General features: G+C 51.9%; 5 protein-coding genes across 5 annotated transcripts; 4 read left to right on the plus strand and 1 right to left on the minus strand.

Moving 5' to 3' along the window:
• Positions 1 to 1,055: 1,055 nt before the first annotated feature.
• On the minus strand, positions 1,056 to 2,118 carry BO97DRAFT_26616 (uncharacterized protein). Its single transcript, XM_025690942.1, has 4 exons — positions 1,730 to 2,118; positions 1,554 to 1,626; positions 1,444 to 1,493; positions 1,056 to 1,379 (listed from the first exon to the last, which is right to left on the minus strand). Exons 1-4 carry the CDS (start codon positions 1,986 to 1,988, stop codon positions 1,189 to 1,191), a joined length of 573 nt encoding a protein of 190 aa, XP_025552961.1. The 5' UTR covers positions 1,989 to 2,118; the 3' UTR covers positions 1,056 to 1,188.
• A 6,757-nt stretch (positions 2,119 to 8,875) lies between these two features.
• BO97DRAFT_26823 (uncharacterized protein) lies at positions 8,876 to 9,349 on the plus strand. The gene has a single exon (XM_025690962.1). It carries the CDS (start codon positions 8,975 to 8,977, stop codon positions 9,281 to 9,283), a length of 309 nt encoding a protein of 102 aa, XP_025552962.1. The 5' UTR covers positions 8,876 to 8,974; the 3' UTR covers positions 9,284 to 9,349.
• Positions 9,350 to 10,775: 1,426 nt separating this feature from the next.
• BO97DRAFT_423185 (protein phosphatase regulator GAC1) lies at positions 10,776 to 12,857 on the plus strand (the record flags this gene model as incomplete). The annotated part of the gene is made up of 1 exon (XM_025696861.1): positions 10,776 to 12,857. One exon carries the CDS (start codon positions 10,776 to 10,778, stop codon positions 12,855 to 12,857), a length of 2,082 nt encoding a protein of 693 aa, XP_025552963.1.
• Positions 12,858 to 14,408: 1,551 nt separating this feature from the next.
• On the plus strand, positions 14,409 to 15,144 carry BO97DRAFT_404608 (histone H4). The gene is made up of 2 exons (XM_025694994.1): positions 14,409 to 14,534; positions 14,773 to 15,144. The coding sequence occupies exons 1-2, from the start codon at positions 14,525 to 14,527 to the stop codon at positions 15,072 to 15,074; spliced, it is 312 nt and encodes a 103-aa protein (XP_025552964.1). The 5' UTR covers positions 14,409 to 14,524; the 3' UTR covers positions 15,075 to 15,144.
• An 861-nt stretch (positions 15,145 to 16,005) lies between these two features.
• Positions 16,006 to 26,028, plus strand: BO97DRAFT_387751 (uncharacterized protein). The gene is made up of 5 exons (XM_025693610.1): positions 16,006 to 16,282; positions 16,354 to 17,690; positions 22,563 to 22,668; positions 22,875 to 25,252; positions 25,343 to 26,028. Exons 1-5 carry the CDS (start codon positions 16,247 to 16,249, stop codon positions 25,848 to 25,850), a joined length of 4,365 nt encoding a protein of 1,454 aa, XP_025552965.1. The 5' UTR covers positions 16,006 to 16,246; the 3' UTR covers positions 25,851 to 26,028.
• The last annotated feature ends 24 nt before the right edge of the window (positions 26,029 to 26,052 follow it).

The raw sequence follows: 26,052 nt of genomic DNA on the forward strand, positions 1-26,052 counted from the left end.
ACACACACACACACACAGCTAAAGCTTAAGATCCAGTCCAGTCCTACCCCTCTCCCAAACCCCTCCCAACAACAACAGCAGCAGCAGCAGCAGCAGCAGCAGCAGCAGTAGCAACATCCCGCCCCCCCTCCCCGTTCCCCTCCCCTCCTACCCGTAGACAGAAACCGCAGAAGGCGCAAGCGACCGATTTACTGTATCTCCCCCCTGTAAAATCCCACCTCGCTTGGCCGGCTTGCCTTGTCCTTGTGCTTTGTCCTCCCACTTTTCCTCCTCCTCCCTCCCTCCCTCTTCCTCTTCAAAACGAAGAAACAATACGAACCTTACCTACCTACCAACCCCCCGAAAACCAAACCAACTGACATATCTGTGCATCTGCATAACCCGCCTTCCAGACCGCAGAACTTGCATCATCCCGCATGGAATGAACACACAAAACGGTTGCTAGAAGATTCGGGACACGGAAATTCGAAATCAAGCGAGGCGACGTGGGCGAGGATGGACGAGAAGCTGGGTTTTCTTGGTCGGCGCCACTGGGTTCGGGTTGTGCAGAGGTATGATATCAGGGTACCTTATTCGAGTATCACATCTAGAATGGTGGGATGGGTTAAAGAGGGAGGGAAATGATGATGATGGAAGGGGGAGGCGGCGGCGGCGGCGTTGGGATGATGGATGGATGGATGGATGGATGGAGGCTTTTGCCTCAGGTTGTATATGCTACTCGTGTATGGAAGGTAGAAGGGAGGGGGTTATTGCTCATTCTAAAAACGGAACGTTGGGGAGATGCGCCTCTTCAGGCTACTGTCACTGGGAACTTTTAAGGGAGGGGGGTAGATGTATCTGGATGTATTCGAGGGTTGCTCTCGTTCTAGAATGTACAGCAGGTGCGGCGTTTGCCTCCCTATCAGAAGAAAAATGGAGATGATTTGCCGCTCATATTCTACAAGGGGAGTGTGGTCGATCAGATAATGGTCGATACTGGAAGTTCTACTGGTTCTATTGGCATCTGGACGGCGGGTAGGCGCATCAAGGGGCGGCGTTCTGAAATGGTCACCCGTGGCCACTTGCCACCACCCACTCGATCAGCGGGTAGGGATACATTCATGTTGTGTGGGTTGGCGCTGTATGGTAGTAAGGCAGGACGTTTGTGTTGTCTCATATCAGGGGCGAGCAACTGCATGATATGATCCTCTATCTGAATAGGATGATTTCACGAGGCGGGGAAGAAGAAGTGGCTGTGGCAAGGAGAAAAATACAGCGTTTGACTGACCACTGACATCCTAGGGGCTGGCTTTGAGATGGAGCCAGGCGGCGCAGATTGTGGAAGTGGTGGTGGAGGCGTCTATAGCAATGTGTGCCTACGGGTCGAATTGGTTGGTTGGCTCGGAGCCTTGTAAGCAATGGCTAGAGACTGCCAAGGGACTCTAGGAGGAAGGTTCGACGCACCTCTGCTGCGTCCGTGGTTTGATGTTGAATGCGTTGTTGGGCTTGATAGCCTGATGCAGTGAGAGATGCTAAGTGCGGGAGGCGTGCCTCACGAGGGAGAGATCGCCTACTGCGCGATTCTGGGAGCATAGAACAAGTGATGAAGGGCCTTGATGGCGCGCATGTGCCATCCCAAAGTCTTGTCTGCAAGGTTGTTCAGATTGCAAAATCCGATGGTCATGTTGACAATAGCATGGTGGCTGTTGAGCCATGACAGGGTGAAGATATGCCAAGAATGGCCGCATACCGGTGGATACTTGTATAATCGGGCAAAGTATAGTATATATACTTGTACTGGCGTTGTCGCGATTGATGGGTAAGCGACCAGACGCAGAGAGGCCATGAGTTGGCAGACCAGGGGCCGCTGTTGCGTATATGATGTGCTTCAGGGTGTCTGTACCCCGCAAAGGCTGTGCTCTTGTCAAGTGACTAGCCCGAGGATAGGGCGGTTGGGACCCAGTAATAGTGTTCTCGAGAGAGGAAAGGTGCATGTCGTGATATCGCATTGCGGAGGGGACGGATCGAAGCCATCCCGTACGGCCATCTTAATGAAAGGCTGCTATACCTGCACACCCCACACTGCGGACCGCGCTGCTCACTCAACGATTCCAACCGAGGAAGGAAGGGGAACACGGTCAACAGGTGGTAAGATGGGACTGAGCTCGTACACAGCAGGGTGAGGAGGGGCGTTTCCGCGCTCAGACAATGTCTATGGCATGTTTGTCACGTTGCTAACCTAGGCTTTCCCTTCCCTGCTAGTCAGAAAATGGTGTCTGTGCTCGCCGACAGGCCCGGTCCAGTGGCATTACCGTCCAGGCTTGCGTGGCGGAAGGGTGAAGCCCGCGCTAATGGGACACTCTCCTCCGGTCAAAGGTTGGGCTCAACGTCCGAGATCAATCGATTGAAGGTTTTGGAGCGGGGTGGACAGGACGGATGGCTTGGATGGTCTTTGCATGGGTGTAGCTGTCATGTGTACTGGCTCGGTGTGTTTGCAGGATGCGGTTGGTCGGATATGCACGTCCAGCCTTTCTTGTATTATCGTTCGGTGTTCTGATGGCCAATTCGACGTTGTTTGTGACTGGCTAGTGTGGTTAGTAAGTGAAGAACGTGCGTTAGATTGCATAGGTGCTGAGCATGAATGAGCATTTCTCGAACATAGATCTGCTATTCCGACTGATCCGTGTTTGACAACTTCCTAGTCGAAGAGGCTTCAGTCTACATCTTGTTGTGTTCTCCGTGGATCCTTATGTCCGGTCTCGTTTCCCTCCTCACTTGCGGGGGATCCTCTTTTAGCGAGTGATCAGATCCAAGGGGTCAACGACCACTCAGGAATGTAGAAAATGATGGAAGAGGAACGGAAGATGCACTTCTGGGGAAACAATGGGGAGAATGACGGGCTGCCACGTGATCAGCCGGCCCCCCCCGCCGTAAACTGTAGCGGTGAGAGTGAGCAGAAAGAGAGTATGATGACGTCACAGCAACACAGCAGCTGGCCCGGCAACGATTTTACTCATACTTCCTTTTACAACTTACATTGCACCTACAGACATATCACATCGACGCGCATAAAGAAGGTGCGGATAACTTCTCCGCACTTTCGGCTGCATGCGTATGTATATTGGAAGAGATCATTCAATGGACCTGGAGCGTTGGCGCTGAGCTTAACCAGACATGAGCCATGCATCGATCAGCCTCAGCGTACACATTTGGTGACTGTTACCTTTCGTAATGACCAAAGGCCTGAGAATCGGGCAGCCTGGAGTCGCAGATAGGCTTCTGCAAGCGGTCAAGCTCAAACTCAGACAGGGACTACTCATCAGGCTGGCCCTTCAAGTTCACTGATGAATCTCAACTAGGATAAATGTTGGTATCATGCAATCCATAGGACGGGAAATACTAGATGCAAAGGGCATCTTCAGAGATCAGTGTGATACCACAAGCTCTACGAGGACTGGCACCGCATGATTTTCTCTCTGGCCATCGCGGATAGCTGAGCCAGCAAGGGCTCCAGTAAAATAACGGTAGCACGCTGTACCACCATGGTTAGAGATCAAGGGTTAGAGTAACTTACAAGCTTTCGCAATACTACCCGAACTATCCATCGCCTGCAAACCCCAGCGAACATCCAGATGAGAGCCTACTGCCCGCCGTCATCCTGCATGCGCGAGTTCAGCTGCTCTCAAAATGTTGTTCGGTAAAGGCGATCCGAACTCGTCTGCCATATCACGTTAATGATTGCGTTATCAGAGAACAAAGCAAACTTGCCAGGGAGATCATCGTTCAGCAGCATGAATAGAATAAACGCGTTAACCACCTGTATGACTCTGACCGGAACTCCTGGAAACGTAGATCACGGGACAAACTTTGGTCCATGCTCAGATCGAGCTGATAAGGGTTCTGTGCCAGTGGCCTATGGCTATAGCGGCAATTACCCAGCCTTGAGCAATGGGATAAGGTAATTGCCACGCGTCTTGAGCCAAGGACCACGCACGTTCTGTGCACTCTCGCCGTCACTCCGAGTTGTCCCGTACAATCCCCGCACGTCTATAGTTTATGGCTTTGTGGCCCGAAAAGCAACGTCTGGCACTGCGCAATCAATCCTACGGACACGGACTTGTTGCTGTACTTCAAGTGATCAACAATCATGTGGCCTACGACTACACCGATTCAAAACTCTCGTCTACCGCGCAATACAGTTTTCGTCTAGTTAGAATTGCGCGTACAGGTTGAGCTGCGGCTATCGGGTATTGGGAGTCACCTCTGTAACCTCGCGTATCTCGCAGTGCAAACAATGGTGGTAAAGACCGAGAGTTCGCCGTAAAGGCCCTTGTAATTCAATAGCCGGCGAGGGCCCGAACAGCACGCCATAATTCCTGCATCACGATACACAACATAGCCGTCACGGCGTCAGTTCGGCGAAAGGATGATGGATGCAACCAATCGGTCACCCAAATCACTCCAAGAGATTCATCTCGATGAGGGTTGCGCAGTTCAACAGAACACGAAGACAGATCCCCCATGGGGTCCCCAGCTCCAGATTCTGCTCGGACGACAGTCGTGCGGGACAGCATCTCCACAGCTTTGAAGCCTGCATGCAAAGCATGAGAGCTTGCAACGCAATCAGGAGCCGAGACCACCCCAATTGTCGGACGGAACAGCAGCTGTATCGCGTCGTGCTGCGACCCTCCCGCGAGTGTCTCTCCAACAACAGGAGAGATAAGGCGTTATGCGCTGGGGTTAACGGTTAGAGATTCACTTCTGTCATGCTATACCCTGCTCGAAGGAACCAGTCTGGCCTCGCAGAACTAGCTCTTGATACGAGCGGAGGAGTTTGACAGTCTGTGTTGACCGCCTAGTGAGGAGACTTTCGTAAGCTTTGACAGGGAGAAAAGTTAAAATTGATGATTCTGGAGACGCCCGTAGCTTGACAGGGCTGCGAGCAGGAGGAGAAAGAGGAGAGAGGAGTCGGAGACTAAAGACGCCAGGGCTCGAACGTGGCGGTTGGGGCCGATCAGCGAGTTACGGTGGTGCTAATTGACGCCGCTTATCCGCCCGGGCGCTCGACCGCCCGGCCGTAGTGCCAACTGTAGCAGAGCTGCTAGTAGACTTTCGGACGACGACGGCTAGAAAGAGGGGGAGCTAGGGACTATATTCAAGTCCATGCTCAAACTTTGATGGTTTCAAGGGGCTTGGAGTCTCGGACGGCGTCTGAGTGGGAAGTTAGTGCGATGCACGTCAATTGGAGTGGGAACCCACCCACCAGAAGGCAGCTAAGAAAGGCATTGTATGGTATGTTGGGCCTGGTGATAACATGGTAACAGTTACCTACCTGCACAATGGTCTGCTTCGCCCCTCATGGCTCCCCCTTACCATAGCCTATCGGCCACTTTTCCTGGGAAAATTTTTTTCTTTCTTTCTCAATGTTGCGCTGTAGGCTGACAGGAAAAGGACAGACCATCAGCGCGGTGTGAATTTAGGGGCTAGATTGAGCAGCGACGCAGCGGATGGCTTGAATGCTAGAGACTTAGTACGCTCCTGGATCTGCAAGAATGAGCAAGGCGCAATCAAATGAAGTGTCTCTAACCCAACCTCACCAGCCCGGAGAGGTCCTTGCGGGAAGGTCGATCGCGCTTCGGGAAGGGCCAAGAGACCAGAGATGCAGTAGATATCTTGTTGCTCATGTCGCCCCCCATGCAGCAGGCACGGTCTAGCCGGTCTGGTCTGTCTGTAGAGTCCGGTCGGCTTGATTAGTTCCGCCTGTCAATCAGCCCAGACGGCGTTTCTGCTCCTTTAATGGATGAGAGGATACTGAGTCTCCGCTGTGGCTTGTGCAATATAGACATGATGGCCCGGATAGAAGCGAATTGAGTTGCGCAATGGAGAGCGACCGGGGGGCCGGAGGCGCCCTGTGGTGCCGGTGAGTCGAGACAAGATAAGACCGGCATGGGGGTGTGAGACAAGCGCCCGCCCGAGGAGAAGAAACTTTCGAAAAACGAAGGTCGTGCGACAGGCACGGTTCACCGATCTCGCTTGGTTGGTCTGTGGTTGGTTTGGGTTCTTGAAGGGGGGGGGGGGGGGGAAGGGTTGTTGTGGTGTCAGTGGTGGTAGTGAAAGTGGAGGTGGGAGGTGGGAGATGCAAGTGGTGAGCGAACGATATACCTACCTATTTTGGGAAAACCGACCTAGATCTGCCTATCCATCGATGGGGGCGAAGCCTTCACCTCAGCTTGACAATTTAGCGAGAAGGTAAATTGATGAATCAAGAAGCCTGGGCATCGAACTTTGAAAGGATGATGTTGATAATACAGTAGTTACACAAATTGTCAATTGGAAACAGTAATTGCATGATATCCGAGATACCTCATTTTTCTCGAATCTTGTTGATCCATGCGGGAGGGAGACCTCTGTGCAGAATGTCGCACCATTGATATAAATTCTTACTCGTAGGACCAGTGGATATAGAGATAGACGGGAAGACCATTGACCATAGGCAGGTTGTCTGGGATGTCAGAGTGTTCGATGGGGTGGCGGTACTTACTCGTAGTCCGATCCAGCCCCGATAAATACTTAGATCGTAGTTATCATTACTATCGATCACATCATATCAGGGCTTTTCTCAGTGCCAAGAAATAGCATATGACGAGGGCCTTTCGAGACCTTTAAAGGGTCATCGCCCGACAACGGAAGCAAGCATTCACCTCCTCTGTGTCCTGTCCCGGCTCTCGGTTGCAGACCAGCTCGTCACTCTGTGGAATTTGTTTGGTCAGATCAAGGCAGTACAGGGGAAAGTGGAATCAGTGGAATTTCCAACTTTCCCCCTCCTCCTTCTCCTCCCCCAAGGTTTGTGTGGTCTGTGCAGACTCGACTCCAGAATTTTCGAACGTGACGACTGGAGAAGTGACACCAGCAAAAATGTGTTCTCGACTCTCGACCCGGCAAACAGTGCTCCAGCAGGCCAGCCTGCTGATGTCATACCTGGGAATTTCCTTGGAAATCAGTCGTTGGCCCGAACGACGCTAGTGCTTAGCACATCAACGGGTGGGTAACCAAGCCTGGACTAGACTAGCCCTTCAACTGTCCTTCCCCCCCACCTCCCTTCTTTTACTGTAGGTAGTCTGTTATCTTGAGAAGTCACTTTAGGCTCCGAAGTCCGAAAGAAAGATACATGTCTTCCAGACCATAAAGAAGAAGGAACAAATTGATGTACTGTGCTGTGCCTCTGCTACTACTGTACTATAGACGTGCGTGCAGCTTGAGCACCCAAGTGGATCTTCCACGCCTGTAGACTTTTCTTCTCTTAATCATCACATACTCACATACATCTATCTGCATCTTCTGTCTTAGAGAAGTTTTTTCCTCTTCAGCATCCCAAAAGGTAAAATCCCACGCTGATCAATTTTGCCCCCCCTCGTGCACGAACACTTCATTCCGATTGACGAGAGGGGCCACTGGACCACCGGTACTCACGCCATACAAGGACCATCGGCCGGAAGCTGGGGTCACTGCTCCAAGGCTGGGACTCGAGAAGCCAGGAGGCAGGCCCGTCGGGTCGAGTCAATTGTACGAGTACATGGAAGTGGGATTATGTTTTTTTTAGCAAGGCGCTTCATCGATCAATTATACTGAGGGAGGGTATCCATATGAAGCTGTTATCAACCATCATTGGCAGGTGCCCTGCACCAGCGACGAGAGACTAATATACATCGAACAGGAATTTGTTAATGTGGACAGCATTCTAACGCTCCCCAACATTGCGTCCTCTAGACCTTCGACAGACACTTCCGGAACCGCTGGTTGGGTGGTGGCGACTTTTTTGAACGGCGCTAACGGAGAGCCTGGAAGCCCCTGAAGTGGAAGGCGCAAGAAAAAAAAAGATAAAAAAAAAAGGCCAGGAGGAGGGCTGGAGGCACTGGAGGGAGGGGGAAAGAAAGAAGACTGGGGGTGGAGACTAAACCATGATTACCTGTATGGAAATAGCCCTCAACATTTCCTCTCTAATACTGCGGCGTGCTGTCCACAATCATCGGGTCACGGCGGGCTGTACCATGACATGGTGGTTATCGGGAAGGTTTGAGGTAGCAACGGCAACAGCAGCAGCAAGCAGCAGCAGCAGTAGCAACAGTTCGGTCCCTTCGCTTGGTCGCTCGGCTCACAAACTCAGAGACACGGTCGGGGAGAACGTGAGTCCTTGCATAGGTCTTATCAAGAGACCGATACTTTCTCTTATCGATCGAGATAACCGCTTCCATGGAATCGGGGAAGGGCACTGAATTTATTCGCATTCCCGTCTGGTCGATTGAGGTTCTTCGTCTTTATCATCATCAAATTGGGTTTTATCTGAGACCAACAAAGAGGTTCGTTTCGGTATGGCGACATCATGGAAGCTCTCGGAAGTGATGCAGCCATGCCTTGAAATTTGACATTCTTCTGGACTAGCACGTACATCATACCTCCTCCGACCGGACTAGAGTAGGACCTACATCGTTACACACATACCTTTAATAAACAATAGACATGAGAGACTAACTAGAATACTCCGACTATGCAGCCTTGAAGATCACCTGCTCTCCACTCCAGCCACATGTGGTTTAGGTGCTTTGATATCAAATGATGGTTATAGTCAATGATGTGCGTTTAGGGTTCCCGGATTGCGCAACGTGATGAACCAGGGAAGATCTATCTAGAAATGGAGAGAGAATGATGGGGGAGTCGAGGGAGATCATGATCGATAATCCTTGATTGTCATGGTGCCATCCGGGTACCGAAGGGATAGGGAATGCGATCGGGACGCGAAGAAACCCGGACAGGACAGGGCAGGGAGAGAGTAGAGAGTAGAGGTAGGTAGTTAGATAAACTAGAGACAGACTAGACTGTCTTACAATCCCAGTGCCATCATACAATCAATTTTTTTTTCCTCCTATTTAGTAAAATTTACTTTTCCCTCCCTCTCTTCCATGCGTACGGACATACGACAGTGGATGTACCGATATCCATGGGATCCACCAGACCGGAACGCATTGACTGGACAGTTGGGGATCGTCCCCAGTCCCAGACCGTTCGATCGCCTATTTTAAGTTGGTTAGTAGCACCAGCACTCGTATTTACCACTAATACCACGGCCACCACCATCATCATCATCCTTCATCCTCTCACCTTGCTGCTCCCGCTCCGGGTACGGCGGCAACTTGGTAGTCCAAGGTACCGACTTGTAGCTTTGATCCCACTCCGTTATCTCTTAATTCTCCCCTGTCATGTCACCAACCGATTTGCCATCGTCTACTTGGGTTCATTAAAAATTTAAAATATTATTCTCTCTCAAGAGGGGAAAAGAGAGAGAGAGAGGGGGGAAAATGAAGGGCTAGACACCCGTTGCTTTCGGAGATCTCGAAGTCAAAGTGAATCTGGAGCGATGGAAGATGAAATCTACGACCAACTACCTACTCGATGCAGTGTTGAAAGAAAGAACGGGACCCGCCCATCTACTAGGTACTGTCCACTCTAGTTTTGCCCCTCCTCCCTGGCGAAAAAAGTGTACGAGCGAGAGGGCTATTGCAGAACGAGACCGTACCGAATTTTCCTTGCCTGCGCTTCTTCTTCTGCGACAACGTCCGAGCTCCCTTATCAATATCATTCCTGAATTATGTCGAGCTTTTCTGATTAGGAATATCTTGCTTGGGGTACATTTACCTTATGATGCATTTTTTTTTTAATTCTCTCCCGATTTTTAATTTATTTCCAGACATCTAATTAAATCCTTCCTCTTCTTCTCAACATGTTCTGAATCTTCTTCTACTTCTATCTTCTTTATACCGTCAACTGCGGCTCACTCCATTCCCACTCCGCCCTGGCTGTCTGTCATCTTTCATATACTCCATTTCCCCTTCCTTCCATCCTCCTCCGAGCCTGCTTCGAGTCCTCCTCCTTCCCACCCCTCCCGATTCACTTCTTTGTATCTACTTCAATCCCGGTTCGCCTTCAACTAACCAAATCCGAATTCCGTTCTTCTTATTTTCTTCCTTTTCTTCTTCCTCTCCCTCTTTTTTTTTTCTTCTTTCGCCTTCAAACCACACTTGGTCTCATTTCAGTCAACATCCCTGGCGGTTTCTGTGCATTTCCAACCAAACCTCATCTCTCAATGTCGCAATCAAACTGATGTCGAACTCACAAGGTAAGTACTGACAAAGCCAACCTTGAAACTTCCAGTCTCCGCCCGCTTCGCCTCCTCCCACTTCAATTAAATGTCAACTTTCCTCCCCCTCCTCCGTCGCGAAATTAGAAACCAAAATGTACCCACGGTGATTTCTTTGGTCGCAATCCCTCTGTCCCAATTCGTACTACTGCCTGGGATCTTCTTATGTGTCGTAACACCCTGTTTGCTGCATCTGCCCTCTCCGCCCTAGCCTGTTAGCCTCCAACGCTCCTTCTATTTATCGGCACACACCTTGGAACCTCGAGTCACACCACTCTTCCTCCTCTCCTCCACTTCTCGCTACACACTGCCAGCTCTGTCATCAAGTCATTCAACTGTCATCCCTCTCAACCTATTTCACTTCGCTCCTATGCAGCTCGAAGCTTCTGTTCCTCCTACTTGCCACTCCCCCACGCTGCGTTTCCAACCTTGACGTTCGAAACTGACTGAAAGATAAGACCACTTTGAAAGACGCCATAGCCCCGAACCTCTTATCTCTTGATATCAGGCGTCCTTTCTCTCGCAACACACCTCGCTTCGAGAGGATATCTCAGCAATTCATCATCTACCTGCTGTCTGTGTTGGTTCACACAAGGTCGGCCGGATGCCCTACACTGCGCCGTTGAAGACGTCGCCTTTCGCGCAGCACATTGAACACTCTCAACCCACTCCCAATTCCTGCCCCAACTCGCCCACCGTGGTCTCCTCACACCCACCACGGCCACGCCTTCCTCGCTCCTACTCTTCGGCGTCTTATGTTCGAAGGCATCGGAGGAGCCCTTCTAATAGCAAGGCATTCGTTTTCCCAGACCCAGACTATCTTGCCAAGCCGGACCATGTCAGCCACTCCCAGTCGAGTATCCGGAAGTCTCCTCCACCCTTGAGTGATGCGGTCATCCCTCCGGGTGCTCTGATATCCCCTCCTGATTCCGCTCCTAACTCCAGTGATGAAGAGACGTCGTATCGACCACAGGGCGAGCTGCAACTGGATAAGCTGGAGGCAGCTGTAAGGTCGATTGAGCAAAGAAGAGTGTCCTCTCCAGAGAGACCGGCCGAGGAAAGCAAGTCGTCTTCGAGCATGGCATCCTCAACCGTCGACTCTGTTCAACATACGCGTCCGCCTCTTTCTCGAGAAGCTCGCAAAATCTCTCATTCCCGTTCAGCCACGGAATCTTTAGTAGACCACAAGCAAGATGAAGTTTTGACTACGTCCCCCGAAGAAAGTGATCGGGACGATGAACCTCGTGCAAAGCATCCGATGGTACGCAAGAAGTCGGGAGAGCTTGTTCGGCCGGCTCTCCGCCCAGCTTCGGCTCGACGGCGCCCGTCTAGCATGCCGGGAACGCCAACGTTCTCCAAGGCTGTGCATTTTGACGCTCAGTTGGAACACATTCGGCACTTCTTACAGCTAGACAAGCCTCAGGCTGTTAGTGCTGACACATCGCCCGTCGATGGCTACGATACTGCCGGAGAGTTCCCATTCCGTCCCACACCTCATGACAACACTTCGGAATGGGAGATCACCCTCAACAATTTTCCTACTAATGCCTCCTCCCGCACGCATCAACGTGTTCGACTCGAACGTCTTTTCCTGTCCCCCGACAAGAACACCCTGATTGGTGTCGTGGCTGTTGCTAACTTGGCCTTCCATAAGCATGTCGCAGCTCGTTTCACCTTGGACCATTGGAAAACCGTATCTGAGGTGACGGCAGAGTACAATGAACACTACCGCCAGAGCCATGGCCACGATGCTTACGATAGGTTCTCATTCAACATCAAGTTGAACGATCAGACGAACCTCGAAAAGAAGACAATGTTCGTTTGCATACGTTACAATGTCGAGGGCCAAGAGTATTGGGACAATAATCATCACAAGAACTTCCAAGTCAATTTTCTCAAGACTGCGAACACGAAGGTCGGGCAACAGAACACCCAGTCTGCAAAACCTCGCACCTCGCTGCCCCGCAGTAGGAGCTTTGTTGTGTCCAACAGTCGTCCTTATTCAATGCCTCCGTCTTTCGACAACTTCTCCGACATGGATAAGTATGTATCTTTCGGCACTCCCCCCAAAGCTACAAAAGCGAGCGAATTGTGTGACGACGAACCGCATGACATTGAGGTTGCTGCACCCATTCGCCGTGATAAGCAAAACCACCAAGTTTTTGGCAACCGTTATGATTTTGGGGCATCATTGTCGGCGGCTATGAAAACCAAACCAACTCAAGACCGAACAACGTTGGCCGCCCGAGCCAAATCACATAGCACCCCGCACAACCATCACCATCACGCTTCAGAGAAGCGGACGAATTCCCGTGATAACACTCCCAGTCATGCAACCGGCAATGGCCATCGAACAAATTCTGTGACCCACCCTAAACCGTCCACCCTGGTATCAAGCAAACCGCACCGCGAATCTTCCGTATACAAAGAGCTTGTGGATAAATATTGTTTCTTTGGCTCTTCAGATTTCTCCGCGGAGGAGAATGATACCACGGCAGTCAAAGACTTTGGAAGCCGAACGAACTCTAGCAGTAGTTCCAGTGCAGGTTCTCCATGCTCTTCACCTCACATTGAGGCATCTTACGGCGCCGATTCCCGGACTTCTTCTCCAAGTCATATCGGATTCCCCTACCTCCAGAATAACTTCCTGAAAGAAGCGAGCACGCCTGCTATCATCCAGGGATGAAGAACCCCCATCATCTCGAAGCTGTGCTCACCTTACTGAGCTTCGATACATACATCACACATAGCATGAGGGTGATACGTTGTCCTTATAAATGGACAAGTATCACCTTGCATTCTATTTCCCTTTTTCGTCTTGGGATCAACCATTTCGACAGCGTCTTTCTAACTTATTGCAACCATATACATGCCACAGTCACATTTGCAAAACTGTTTGGCAGACTTCCAACTCTACCAGCCTGGGTCCAGCAGCCTTCGGCTTTGTCTGATATTTTTCTCGGATACGCAGTCTGGAGTATCAAGCTGTGGGTCCTCTGCGATGTGTAATAAACCGCGGGGAACTACCACGATGCTCGCTTGACCCGAATCCTGTTTCTTTTATTAATTTACATTCACCCCAGCCTCAGATTTCCAGCGAGGCTCGGTTGGCGAACCCAGTAGTGGTCCAGACTCTACTATGATGATTATGACTTGATGTTTACTTCGTTCAGATCATTTTCTGTGCTGCTTTCTTTCTGCTAACTCTTTGTCTGGGTGATGCAATGGTGTGGGTGGGGAGGTGAGCACCTATTTCAGGGGCTGATATCCAATGGAAAAGCATCCGCATTGATGAATTTCTCTTGTGCATTTGCAGCACCGTTCCTAATTGTTGATTTGTATGTTTGAGTTCTCAGATGGCGTTTGGTCGGGATGACCTGTTTATTTACAATTGATCCTTCAAGCGTTCGTACATGTTCTATTGTGGGCTGGCAAAGATGGCTTGTTTGTATCTAATGTGTCATTTGACAAGAGGAGTTTTTGGGACGTTCGGATGCAGCCTGATACCTCTGAGGAATCACAGAACATCTTCACTTTCCACACTTGCTTGAAATAGACGGAAAACTTCAAAATCTTTCCTTGAACATTGAAATTTCATCAATTCTCAACGCCCTCTCAACCCAAAGAAGGCACCAGCGAAATCCGATAGTCTCTATGGAATACAGCGGAGTGTCTGCCCAGTTCCCCATCTTTTCAACCAACGTTACAAGCGAGGATAACTATGAGTTATGTAGCAAGAGATCTAAGCCTATAGAGTAATCCAAGCAGTTTAAACTTTATCGCCTTCAAGTGAATTGACTGGGGAGGGTCCCCCACTTCATCCTCTTCACTGCCACCGGGCGGAGTCAGGGTCAGTGGAGAGGTTATGATGCAGGCCCGGTAGTTGGAACAGAAGCGTTGGGGAAGAGGGGCGAGTGTGCACGTGATCGGGCTACCCGCAGTGCGGGAAGAAGGCGGCTCCCGGCGCGCTGGCAGGTGCGGCCACTAGCCCCAAGTCACAGTAAGTGAGGGTGCCTTCGACCGTCGCCAAAGCGGTCGTTCATAACGCCCTTTTTTTCAGCCGCGACCCGCCAATCAGCCTCCTCCATTCCTTTTTCTCCCTTCCAGATCACCTTTCGCGGCTTAGTCACTCGTCTCCCCTCCAGTCGAGGTTCAGATCACACTCTCGCTTGCCGCCCACTCCGTGAACCTATTTAAACTGGTGGCTCCCGCCTCTCTTACTCCTTCTTTTCCCCTCTTACAACCTCTGATCCGGCCCGCTACGCGTCACGTCGCCCATCTATCCATCTATCTTCCACCCCGCGTTCTATCATTTCTCTCATCCATCTCAACCTTTAATTACATCATTACAAGATGACTGGCCGTAAGTATTGAAATCATTGTATCCTCATCATCCTTTTGTTCGTGGAATCGTGCCTTGCTGTTCGTCTGCTGGCTGGATGATGCCGCCGCCGCGCGTCGCTTCACTTCCACCCCTGACGACACGTGATTGCGGCCATGCTTCATGCCTCAGGCCTTCACCATCCTTCGATCAAGTCTCATGCTTTCCTACTCTACTCTTTATCATAGCTGCTCAAGACGTTAATTCTTTGATTCACTAGGTGGCAAAGGAGGAAAGGGTCTCGGCAAGGGTGGTGCCAAGCGTCACCGTAAGATCTTGCGTGACAACATCCAGGGTATCACCAAGCCCGCCATCCGTCGTCTTGCCCGCCGTGGTGGTGTCAAGCGTATCTCCGCCATGATTTACGAGGAGACCCGCGGTGTGTTGAAGTCCTTCCTTGAATCGGTCATCCGCGATGCCGTCACCTACACCGAACACGCCAAGCGCAAGACCGTGACCTCGCTGGACGTCGTCTACGCCCTTAAGCGCCAGGGCCGTACCCTGTACGGTTTCGGCGGTTAGAAAATCCACGATACCTCTTGTCGTCTGATTCTACCCCCCACGAATGGCCACAATGCCCCTGCTTCTTTGGGCTTCTTACCGGTGATCTTCGAACCACCTTGGCTTGAACGGATGAACAGATGTGCGGGACGACATACGAATGAGAGATACAGTTTACTTATGGCTTGCTCTTTGCTTGGGATTTCTAGGTTTTCTTATCAATGGGGTTTCGGGGTTAAGGAAATGGATGGGCTTGGTCGTTTGACATAGTTTCTTTTTTTCTTGTCGGAAGTTCTTTCAATTACAAGGACGGATTAGGTTTACCGCTCGAGTGCAGCGTAGAGCTTGCTTGAATCGTAAGTGTTATCCTAACTTGATGTAGGCGTGGTGAACATGGCGAGATTCGGGCTATGGAAAAAGACTACCTAGCATCTACACTGCGGCTGGAGGCAGTGAGCGGGCAGCTGATCAGGGGCGCGACTCAGGCTCTGTCACCGTTCTTTGGGTCATTGCAAAACAGGCCTAATATGGGCAAAGTGAGGCCAAATTTGTTAAATACACAAGCCAAGTGAGAAGTCATCGATCAAGATAGCTAGGCAGGTGGAAATTTTTGAATAAAACCACCTTCTGTGTTTCACCGTGTAAGCCATGTAAGCTTATAGAAGAGGTTCTTCAGGGTCTTAATGGTGTTCAGCGAGTATCCAAACGAGGAAATAGAAGTTTTCAAGCGATACTACACTCCCTTAGATCTCCTCTGATCAAGAGCAGTAAGGGCATTAACCTTGGACAGTAGCGAGATATGCTATAGAACGGGCGGACGACAATCACATGCTCCTGGACCGCACAGACCATCCGTTGCGATGATGTAATGGCCCCCTCCCATTCGAAGGGGCGCGCTTCCGGGTCAGTCAACCTCAACCTCGGCCCTCGATCATCACACCATGCGGTCTAATAGCTACTAGATCCTGTCCTCCATTCAAGTGGGATGATGCATGGTCGGGCAATGTCTTCTTATCTTCTCTCCTGATCTACTACTCATCTAGACAAAACCTCATAGTGGGAGCTACTCACTACTTATTACTATTTTGCAGGCATTTTAGAAGAACTCACCACACGGCATTTTTTCTTCTCTCTTATCATCAACTGAATTGACTGATTGAACTTGACGTTATAGCTGCGGGTGAGAATGAACGATGTCGGAATACAAGATGTCTTATGAGGCGGAGCTGGTATGTTCGCCTTCGCACTTCTGTTTTGTTTACTACTCAGGAGCGGTCTCGCCAACAGGCTTCGTCTATAGGACTCCTACCAGCTCTATCATCGATACGAGCAGTCTCAATCACGGGATAATGACTGGAAACAAGCTGCTCTGCGTGGTCCAGCCCTGCCGGCGCTGGGCAACGCCTTGGCCGGTGCCATTGGGGCGGCATTGTCGAATGTTGCCACTTATCCGCTGAGTCTGATCGTCGCCCGACTGCAGACGCAGCAAACAAAATGTTCGAGCAAGGGGAAGGCCAAACCACAAGACAGGAAGGACGAAGATGCTCGTGGCGACGAGTACGCCGGTGTCCTCGACGCCGCCCGCAAAATCTACGCGCAGGAAGGCCTCGCGAGCTTCTACACGGGCGTCGCGCAGGATACAGCCAAGTCCGTCTTCGACTCGTTCCTCTTCTTTCTAGCGTACGAGTTCCTGCGGCAGCGGAGGATCAGGGCTCGATTTGGCGCCGCGCGGAGGTCGAAGCATACCGTTCTCCCTGTGCTGGATGAGTTGGTGATCGGGGTCATCGCGGGGGCGTTCGCGAAGCTGTTCACGACCCCGTTGGCGAATATCGTGGCCAGGAAGCAGACGGGGAAGAGAGCGGCGGGGACCAAGGAGATCGCGGCGCGGATTCGTGCGGAGAAAGGCCTGCGGGGATTCTGGTCGGGGTATTCGGCTTCGCTGATTCTGACGCTCAATCCGTCGCTTACGTTCTTCTTGAACGAGGTGCTGAAGTATACGCTATTGTCGCGCGAGAAGAGACAGAAGCCGTCGCCTGCGACGACTTTCTTACTCGCTGCCCTCAGCAAGTCGGCGGCGTCGTCCGTGACGTATCCGTTCTCGAAGGCCAAAACCCGCGCTCAAGTTACTGGCGATGAGTCTTCGTCTGCGCTTAAAGCCTCTGGGGATGAGCGGAAGGACATCTCCGAGACCGATGAGGGGATATCGTTCACTCCGGCGATTGTCAATAATGTCATCAACATCGCTCGCACGGAGGGCTTGGCAGGCCTCTACGCCGGCCTGCATGGTGAGGTTCTTAAGGGCTTCTTCTCACATGGTTTTACGATGCTTGCTAAGGACGCGGTGTACTCGGGCATTGTTCAGAGTTACTATTTGCTGTTGATTGCTCTGCGGAAATATCCCAGTCCCGAAGAGCTGATCCAGCGCGCTCGGGAACAAGCCGAAGAGTATGCTGATGTTGCCCGGGAGGGTGCCCGCGATTTGGCGGAGAAGACAAAGCAAGGCGCAGAGGAGGCGATACACACTCTGACAGCTCAGGGGGAACCCGAGGAGGTAAATCTGTTGGGGAACAATGAGACAGCGGAAATGGTGGGCGACTATGTCGAGGATGAAGGGACTACTAAGGACCTGTATCACTGGTTCTGGGAAAAAGATGGGGAGGGGAACCACTGAACTGTCACTTTGCACGAATATTTTGAGCGTTCATATAGAATATCTGTACTAATCATTTCATAGCTTTAATCTTGACGACTCATTTTTATTTGTATGAATAATTGATTTCCCTTCGCCGACCGACGTGGGCTGAGTATCTTGCCGCATAAATCAGACGTCGCCCCTGATATTGGACAGCAGAGCGTGCAGCTTCCCGAAAAACAGTGCCACGTTCCTCGACGCTGTCGTTTGTACTTACTTCTGGTATTTTTGTCTAGATGCAGTGGCGACTTGTGTCTGCCAGCTGCTCTTTGATCACTGAGTGTTCCAGTGCAACATCTTCCAGGCAAAGACGGAAGGTCTGTCCAGTCTTTGTTATAGGGATGCTCTATTACCAGTTTCCTTCTCTTCGCCTTTCGTCAATCATCAGCTTCCTCTCCCTCTTACGACTGAATAATTTTATAGTTTCCGTGAATGACCACCAAGATGCCTCAAAATAGTCGATCCGGTGGTGTGCAGCAGTCCGAACCCTCATATAAGCCCTTGATCCGTGACGGGAATGACAACGACGATCAAGTTACAGAACACACAGATTCTCCAGACATCCCATACAAATACGCCTACGTATATAAGACCAGCGACTCCGACGGAGCTATTAGCCAGGTGTATGTTCTATTTAGGGCCAAGGATACGATCTTCAGCGTCAATCTGGGGGCGCCTCTAAGTACACCCATACTGAGGTACAATCTCCGGCGGAGGCGACCATTCCGCGAGCAATGTCTCAACGACTGCGAGACACGCGCTCGACAGGCGCTCGAGCAACGCCTCGGGTCTCTGTGTCAGCCGTTCTTCAACCGGCATGCGGTCGATCTGGGGGATGATCTGGCGGCCCATTTGCTTCACCTTCCGGTTCATCTGGCGCTGACGGAAACCCGGCACGGGACGCCGATATTGAAGCCCAGTGACAAGCCCGGGAAGAAACGCGCATCCCACAAGAAGATCAGACGTATGGTGGACGGGTTGGTGGAGGAGCTCGTTGACCTCCAGAAAGTGCCCCGGTTCCAAATGGCCGAGGTCGAGCACTTCCGCGCCATCAAACCAGGCGAAGTCTACCAGGTCCGCATCAAGGGGACGCACTTCCTTCACAAACGAGCCTTCAGCAGTGCTTTTTCCCGCGAGGTGCGACTGCTGCAGGCCCTCGCTTCCCTGCCGCTTCGTGTACCCCGGGTTGAAGGGTTTCTGGGACTCCAAACGAATTGTGTCGGGGTGCTTTTGACATGGGTCCAGAATATAAACTTGAATTGTATTCGGGGCTTGGAGGGGGTGGAGTTCTCGGAGGCACGCTGCCACTGGTACCGGCAGATCTCTGAAATGGTGAGCGTTCTGCACCGGGAAGGGTTCTGTTGGGGTGATGTCAAGCCAGACAATGTGTTGATTGATCGTAAGTATGATGCCTGGCTTGCTGACTTTGGAGGAGGCTGGAGCCAGGAGTGGGTATCTTGCGATTTGCGAGAGACTGAAGCCGGAGACTTGGAGGGTTTAAAAATTTGCGCATGTCCCTGCGGTTGCCAGACTGAGCTGGCCCCGGTCAACTGCTCTGTGACCTGGAACAGACTGTCCATTTAAGTTTGATCTCAGTAAATTCAGTTTTGATGCGACGATTCTGACTCTTCGAGACTACTATAGACGCTGATGCTTTTGATCTAGTCGATACTCAACGATGTAGCGGTCAGATATTCCGTTCGGCCTTCACGTCACCATGCAAACGACGGGGCCGAGTTGGAGGCCTGGATAGCTGCGTGTATCCACTACAAGGCCTCCTAATCCAATAGATCGATGAACAGCGTTTTTTTCTCATTTTCTATTAAAGAACTAAATATTCTCTTTACTCTTTGCTCAGTTGTGAATAGCGAATTGTAGGCTCTCCCATCAGTACCAGATCCATAGGAGACGGCAACCTGCAGGCGTAGCACCACCCTCTCGTCAATTACCACTGGGTCTATATTAGAGACCAGATTCCTGTCCCAGAACTTACCATCGTCCTATCTTCCATTCTCTTAACGGACACCCCTTGGCTGGAGCTCCACTCCCACAGAACCCTTCTATAGACGGTCCAGTGGTTCATCCTTGAGAATCCCACTTCCACGGAACTTCGAGATGAGTTTCGGGTTCAATTCACCTATCGATCTTACCGAGATGGATCGGTGGGTGCTTCCCTTCCCTCCGTGGAAATCGTCTCATCACGTCGCGGCGAGAACGACGTCTTCGATTCCGAGTCTGATGAGGAAAACGATCACTCTACTGGGACGCCGCGAGAATGTTGTCCTCGACTTTAAATTCGACTTCAGGGACAATGATGAGGGGAAGGAGAAAGAAGACAATGATGATGCTAGGGAGCTCCATGGCCAGCCAGTTCCGACAGGTCCATGGCGCTGCTGCGCCTGCAGCAAAGGTCCCAACAAGGGAAACCAATGCTGGAGGCGGATCATTGATGATGACCGCCGCAGACTTGTTCACTGTGAACATGCTTTTTGCGACTCTTGCGCGGAGTTCCGGAATGAGGAAGAGGAGTGAGCGAGGAAGATACCTTCGGAGTGATGATGATGATGATGATGATGATGATGATGAAGAGAGTCGAAAGAGCCAACCGGGGAGGGGATCTGTAGGATTCTAATGTCACTGGCTCATTCCTCATTTTTCTTCCAATCCTGTCGATTTTAACAGGTCAATCACACCCTCATTTCCTCCCTGTTCTGCCGCCCACAATATGGATTGTCCCTCTCTATCCTTGAACTGGATGCTGGCGCCCTTGTCCAGCAGATACGCTACAAATTCTCTCTGGCCGCTATACGCAGCGCGATACAAAGCAGTCCCCCATTTATCCGAATCAACCTGCCCACTGTTAGTCCCCACCCACTGACATACTCTAGTTCCGCCCCATGCTCCACCAGTGACTCGACTGCCTCCATGATCCCCAGTTCAGCCGCCCGCTATGTGCGCGGTACTATCTTCCTGGCGCCATCCGTGCTGGAGCATCAGGGAGGATCTCGACACACGGCTTCTCGCCTTCGCTGCCCACCAACGCAGCCAACCCGGGCTCGTAGTCATCGTAGCCTCCCCAAGCCTTATTCGGGTTCTCTCCATGCTCCAACAGGAAGCGCACAATCTCCACATCGCCGTAGTATGCTGCCACGCTCAGCGCGTCGCCACAGTAATCACTGTGGTGCCCCCTGAGGTTGAAGCCATTCTTGACGAGGGTCTTCTACACCGGGATGGACCGCGACCAGCAAGCCTGGTGGTGAACCTCGTTGTTCAAGGACCCGGGCAGCACGTGGAAACCCTCGCTGAAGGCCCAGTCCAGGATGTCGACCCGAGCCTTTCCGGTAGCGTGTTCCGCGATGTTTGCGAGGCTCCATTGCTCTTCTGGGTCTGATGCTGCGGACTCGTACAGAACTTTGATACTCTCGATGTCACTGGCCTCGATGACGGATTTGAGCTTGTCTTGGATGTGCTTTCTTAGAGTGGTTGCCATGATGGGCACGAGGGGGGGAAACGGAGAGGCTTTGATGATAGTAATATATATAATCGAATACCAACAAAGGGCTGAATGCAGGTTATCAGTGTGTGACTAGCCTATGAAAGAATGCCAATCCTGCCAGGGCCCCAACCCTATATATCTGGTGAATATGCTGGTGCCACTAAAATTTATATAGTTTGTCCATGTAAGCAGCTCTCATCTGATGCTCGAAGCTGACTAGAGTCTCTTCCTGTGAATAGGAAGCACGTAATACCGTTAGTTCCGCAGTATGTTCACTTGCCAGTCACCCCCCAACTTAAGAACCATGTCAGTGAATGGAGGGAGTGTAGTGAAGGGACTCCATCCGTAATGGGTGTCTGTGATTCACTAGACAAAGCAGGAACGACAACACTGACCTATCTTGTATGTAGCCAAATTCCTTTCTCTTCCTCTCTACCTCTCTCTCCTCTCCTCCCCCACCGCTCTCTAGACTTTGATTCTTCTCGAACAACAAAATTTGGCAACAATGATCATGAAAGCATCTCTTTTCTTCGGCCCTTGCGCTTTTGGTATAAGATATAGACGGGCCTCGGCCCATACATTCTAGCCGTAAAGGCCCGTCTCAGGGAAGTAGATAAGTTCTAGATCCTCGTACTGTATGCAGAGATTGACTTCCGGTGTCTGTATAGATACGTCGCCCCCATACCCAAAATCGCACCGTACGTGCCAAAAAAAATGATATGGAGATGCAGGCAATCTATGCCCGCATGGGTGCAAAACGTTAGAATACCTATGATCAACACAAAGGGACTGAATACTGATTGCTCGGTACCTAGCAGCGAGGAAGTCCCTTCGCCCCACGGCACCTGAGGCCCGTCAAACGGGCACTGTCACTCTCCAGCCTCTTGTGACAATGGTGTCTACGACACCAGAAAAACCGAAACCAAAACCCGCGCAACCTGCACCAACAGCACTACCCCAACGGGTAGATATACCACGGCCGATAACGCCTACTGTGGCGGGTTCCTCGTCGCAAATTTCTGAGATTTCAAATGCGACATTCCTTGGGAATCGATCCTGTATGTCGATCTCTGATAGCAATGGTGACTGCAATCGTGATTCGATGTATAGTCTAGCAATGAAGGTATCAATTAGTTATTCGATGATTACAGTAAGTAGTACAGTGGATACCAAGTAGTTACACACACTATACCTAAACCGAATGGCCGCCCAGCCCAGCCCAGCCCAGCCTCTCTCTCTCTTTCCCCTCGGGTCGCAAACCATCTTCTTCCTTGTTTACTCCGGTGACTCTGCTTGACTCCGTTTGACTCGCTCTCTTAAGTGTGTTTCCCCCCTATCTTCCATCCTTTTTCTCTGGTACCTCGATGTCGACTGCACCAAACCCAGGCCCTGGCCTGGGAGACTTGGAGAAAGAATTGACATGTTCGGTAAGTTAGTGACATGAACCACTGGAATGCTGCGGGAAAGGTGATGGATTTCCCCACCATGATTCCCTCCTCCCTCTCTCCCTTGCGTGACAACGCATCTCCCAAAACAAGACACACAGAGTCCTCCCTTACAAAAGCAGCAAGACCCATCATTATCGAATGGAAGATATGTGCTAAAATCATGCTCCTGAGGAATGCACCACTAGATCTGTACCGACCTCCTCTACCAACCCCTCACCCTCCTCAACTGCCTCCACACCTTCTGCGGCTCGTGTCTTAAAGAGTGGTTCGCCGTGCAAGCGACCCGTCCCCGCCCATCTGCGTCCGCCCGCTTCACCTGCCCATCATGTCGAGCCGCCGTGCGCGACACCCGTCCCAATGCCACGGTGACGACTTTGTTGGATATGGTCCTGACGGCCAGTCCCGACCGCGACAAATCCGCCGCCGAGAAGGAGGAGATCGCGCAGCGATACAAACCCGGTGATTCGGTGTTTCCCGCTTCGGATGCGGGCTCAGATGAAGACGAGGATCGAAGGGTACTGGAGGAAGTGAGAGCTTTGAGTTTGCAGGACAGTCGGTCGCGGACGACGAGACACCATCAACACCACCACCAACAACAACAACAGCAACAGCAGCAACAACAGCGCTCGAGACATTCGTCGCGGAGTCGGCATCGTCGTGCGGAGGGTGCTGATGCGGATTCGGATGGGCATAGAAGGGAGGAGGATGGTCGGTCGCGACGGCGACGGGAGGCTTCTTCTTCTTCTTCTTCGCGGCGACAGCAACGGCGGACGGCTGGGGATTTGGAAGGCTCGGAGCGGTCAGCGAGGCGGGTGGAGCATCAGTCGAGTCTAAGGTCGTTGTTGAGCTTGTCGGATACGGAAACCATGCAGGAAGAGATCTTGCGCCAGATCTTCGAGGAAGGGTTGCTGGATGATATCGATCTGGATAATATGGGCCCGTCGCAGGAGGAGGAACTCAGTGAACGCATTGCGGATGCTTATCGTCGGAGGCATAGGCTACGAGCGCGGTCCCAGCAGCGAAGAACGGAGTCCCGAGACAGTCCGCAGACGTCGTCTTCCCGGCCTCGCGCTCGCTCCCAGTCTGTGCAGAGGACGGATAATAGTACTACGACTGCGGTGAGAGATACGAGGGAGTCGAATGGTGGTCCCCCGGTGTCGAGACCGTATCTTCTGGATCCGCTTGTCGCGCGGGATGGATCCTCGGGTCACCAGAGGCGCTTGTCGGATCAGGGAGGCAGTAGGAGTCGTCGGAGAACCTCGCCTGTACCTGTGAACGCGGCATCTTCTTCGGAAGTCTCGCTGCGGCCTGCAGCGCGATCCTCGAGCGACATGGTGGCTGATCGACCTCGGAATTCGCAAGCGAGTCGCGTTAGGACAACAGAATCGTTGACAACGTCCCGGTTACGCCGTGCAACTGCGTCTGAACAGAATGTCCCAAACATCTGGGTTGAGGGCGCAAGAGAAAGACAACTCCGCCCGTCTTCTGGAAGATCGTCGATTGACTCTCCGCGGGTGGCTACGGCTCTGAACCATAGGGGACGCAACGGCTCTTGGCCTACGAGCCCGGATGAGCCTTCGACAGCATCGCCGCCTACCAGCTCCTTAGTCGTCGAGGTCGGTGGCGCTGGGCGACAGGAATCTCGTTCACGGCCGTCATCCTCTCGATCCAACGCGCCTCCTCGCTCGGCGACATTGTACCCGGAACCATCGATCAAGTGTGACCGGTGTGATAAGCCCAACATTCAGTATGACCTACATAAGAAGTGTCCCAGTTGTAGAGATGGAGATTATCATATATGCCTGCGATGCTATCGCACCGGACGTGGCTGTTTGAACTGGACCGGCTTTGGAGCGTCTGCAGAAGCAGATCTAGACCGCATACGTGCTTCTGCTGGTCAGCCTCGGGCTTCGAATGATTCGTCGCATATACTTCTTTCTTGCAAGTATCACCGCGCACCCGACACGGCGTATCGATCCGACAGAGATGGAAGGGTATTCACCAATGACGACCCCGCTCGCAGACTGCAGACTGGGCTGTTCTGTGATATTTGCCAGTCTCCAGCCAACGACTGTCTCTGGAAATGCAACCAATGTAACGAAGGAGACTGGGGATTCTGCAACCGCTGCGTCAACCAAGGTCGTTGCTGCACACACGCTCTGCTCCCTATCTGTCGCATCACCCGCGACAGCCCATTAGCCTCTCCCACCAGAACCGACGCAATAGCACCAAACGGCGCTTCGCCTTCAGAAACCGAGACTTTCAAGGTCCTCTCCTTTGCTACGAACTGCGACATCTGCACGCATCCGATCTCAGCCTCAACGCTCCGCTTTCACTGCCTTGTGTGCAACGACGGCGACTACGACATCTGTGCGAACTGCTACCTCCGCCTCGTTGCAACAGGCAAAATTCGCAAAGAGAACGGTCACAACGGCTGGAGACGCTGCATGAAAGGCCACCGCATGACTGTGGTCGGCTTCGAAGATTACGAGGAGGGTCAGCGCCGTATCATCGTGCGGGATCTAGTAGGCGGTCGTGCGTTGAACGATGATCACCTCCAGCAGTCTCCCTCTTCTCCCTACAGCGTCCCTACCCCTGTAACCACCACAAGCGCTATCCGCAATACGACAACATCTACTCCTGGAACCCCTAGCACCCCATTTTCTCCCTACAGACCCTCGTCCTCATCTGCCGCGGGAACCGGAACAATCGCATCTCCTGAATTCGCACCCGGCGACTGGCTCTGGAAAGAAGGTTCAGAACGCCGCAAAAAGGCTTCTCGCCTCCGCCCGTGGCCGCTTAGCGGCGAGCGCGAGCGCGATCGCACTTTCGTCACGACCTCCCCTTCCTATTCTGAACCCAGCACTCCGAATACACCAACCTTTGCTGCCCCGACCCTACCGACCCCTGTAACATCAACTTCGACATCCTTAAGCTCGTCCCTAGGACGCTACCCGCCAGACGGGGGCGTCGGGCTCGTCGTCCATGCTCTCTGGTCGTGGTACCCTGAAGATGGCGTCAAGGATGAACTGATGTTTCCGCGGGGTGCTGAAATCACGGAAGCGGAGAACATCAACGATGACTGGTACTGGGGGTGCTATGCCGGCTTGACGGGGCTTTTCCCGGGCTCGCATGTGCACGTCGTGGATGAGATTGTTTAGATAACAGTGGGAAGGTGCACACGTCGAGGATGATACCGTCGAATCGGGAACAGATAATTAGAGAGCTTGCGTGCCTGGCCGATTGTTCTGTTCATGTTCTATTCTTCTGTTTCATTTTTTTTTACTTTCTTGATATTGCATGCTTCGGGTTCTTTGTCTCCGGCTGCTCATGTCTGACTATATGAGCGCGACCGGCCACTTC

This window comes from Aspergillus homomorphus (genome assembly GCF_003184865.1).
Source record: "Aspergillus homomorphus CBS 101889 unplaced genomic scaffold BO97scaffold_11, whole genome shotgun sequence".
Taxonomy (NCBI): Eukaryota; Fungi; Ascomycota; class Eurotiomycetes; order Eurotiales; family Aspergillaceae; genus Aspergillus; species Aspergillus homomorphus.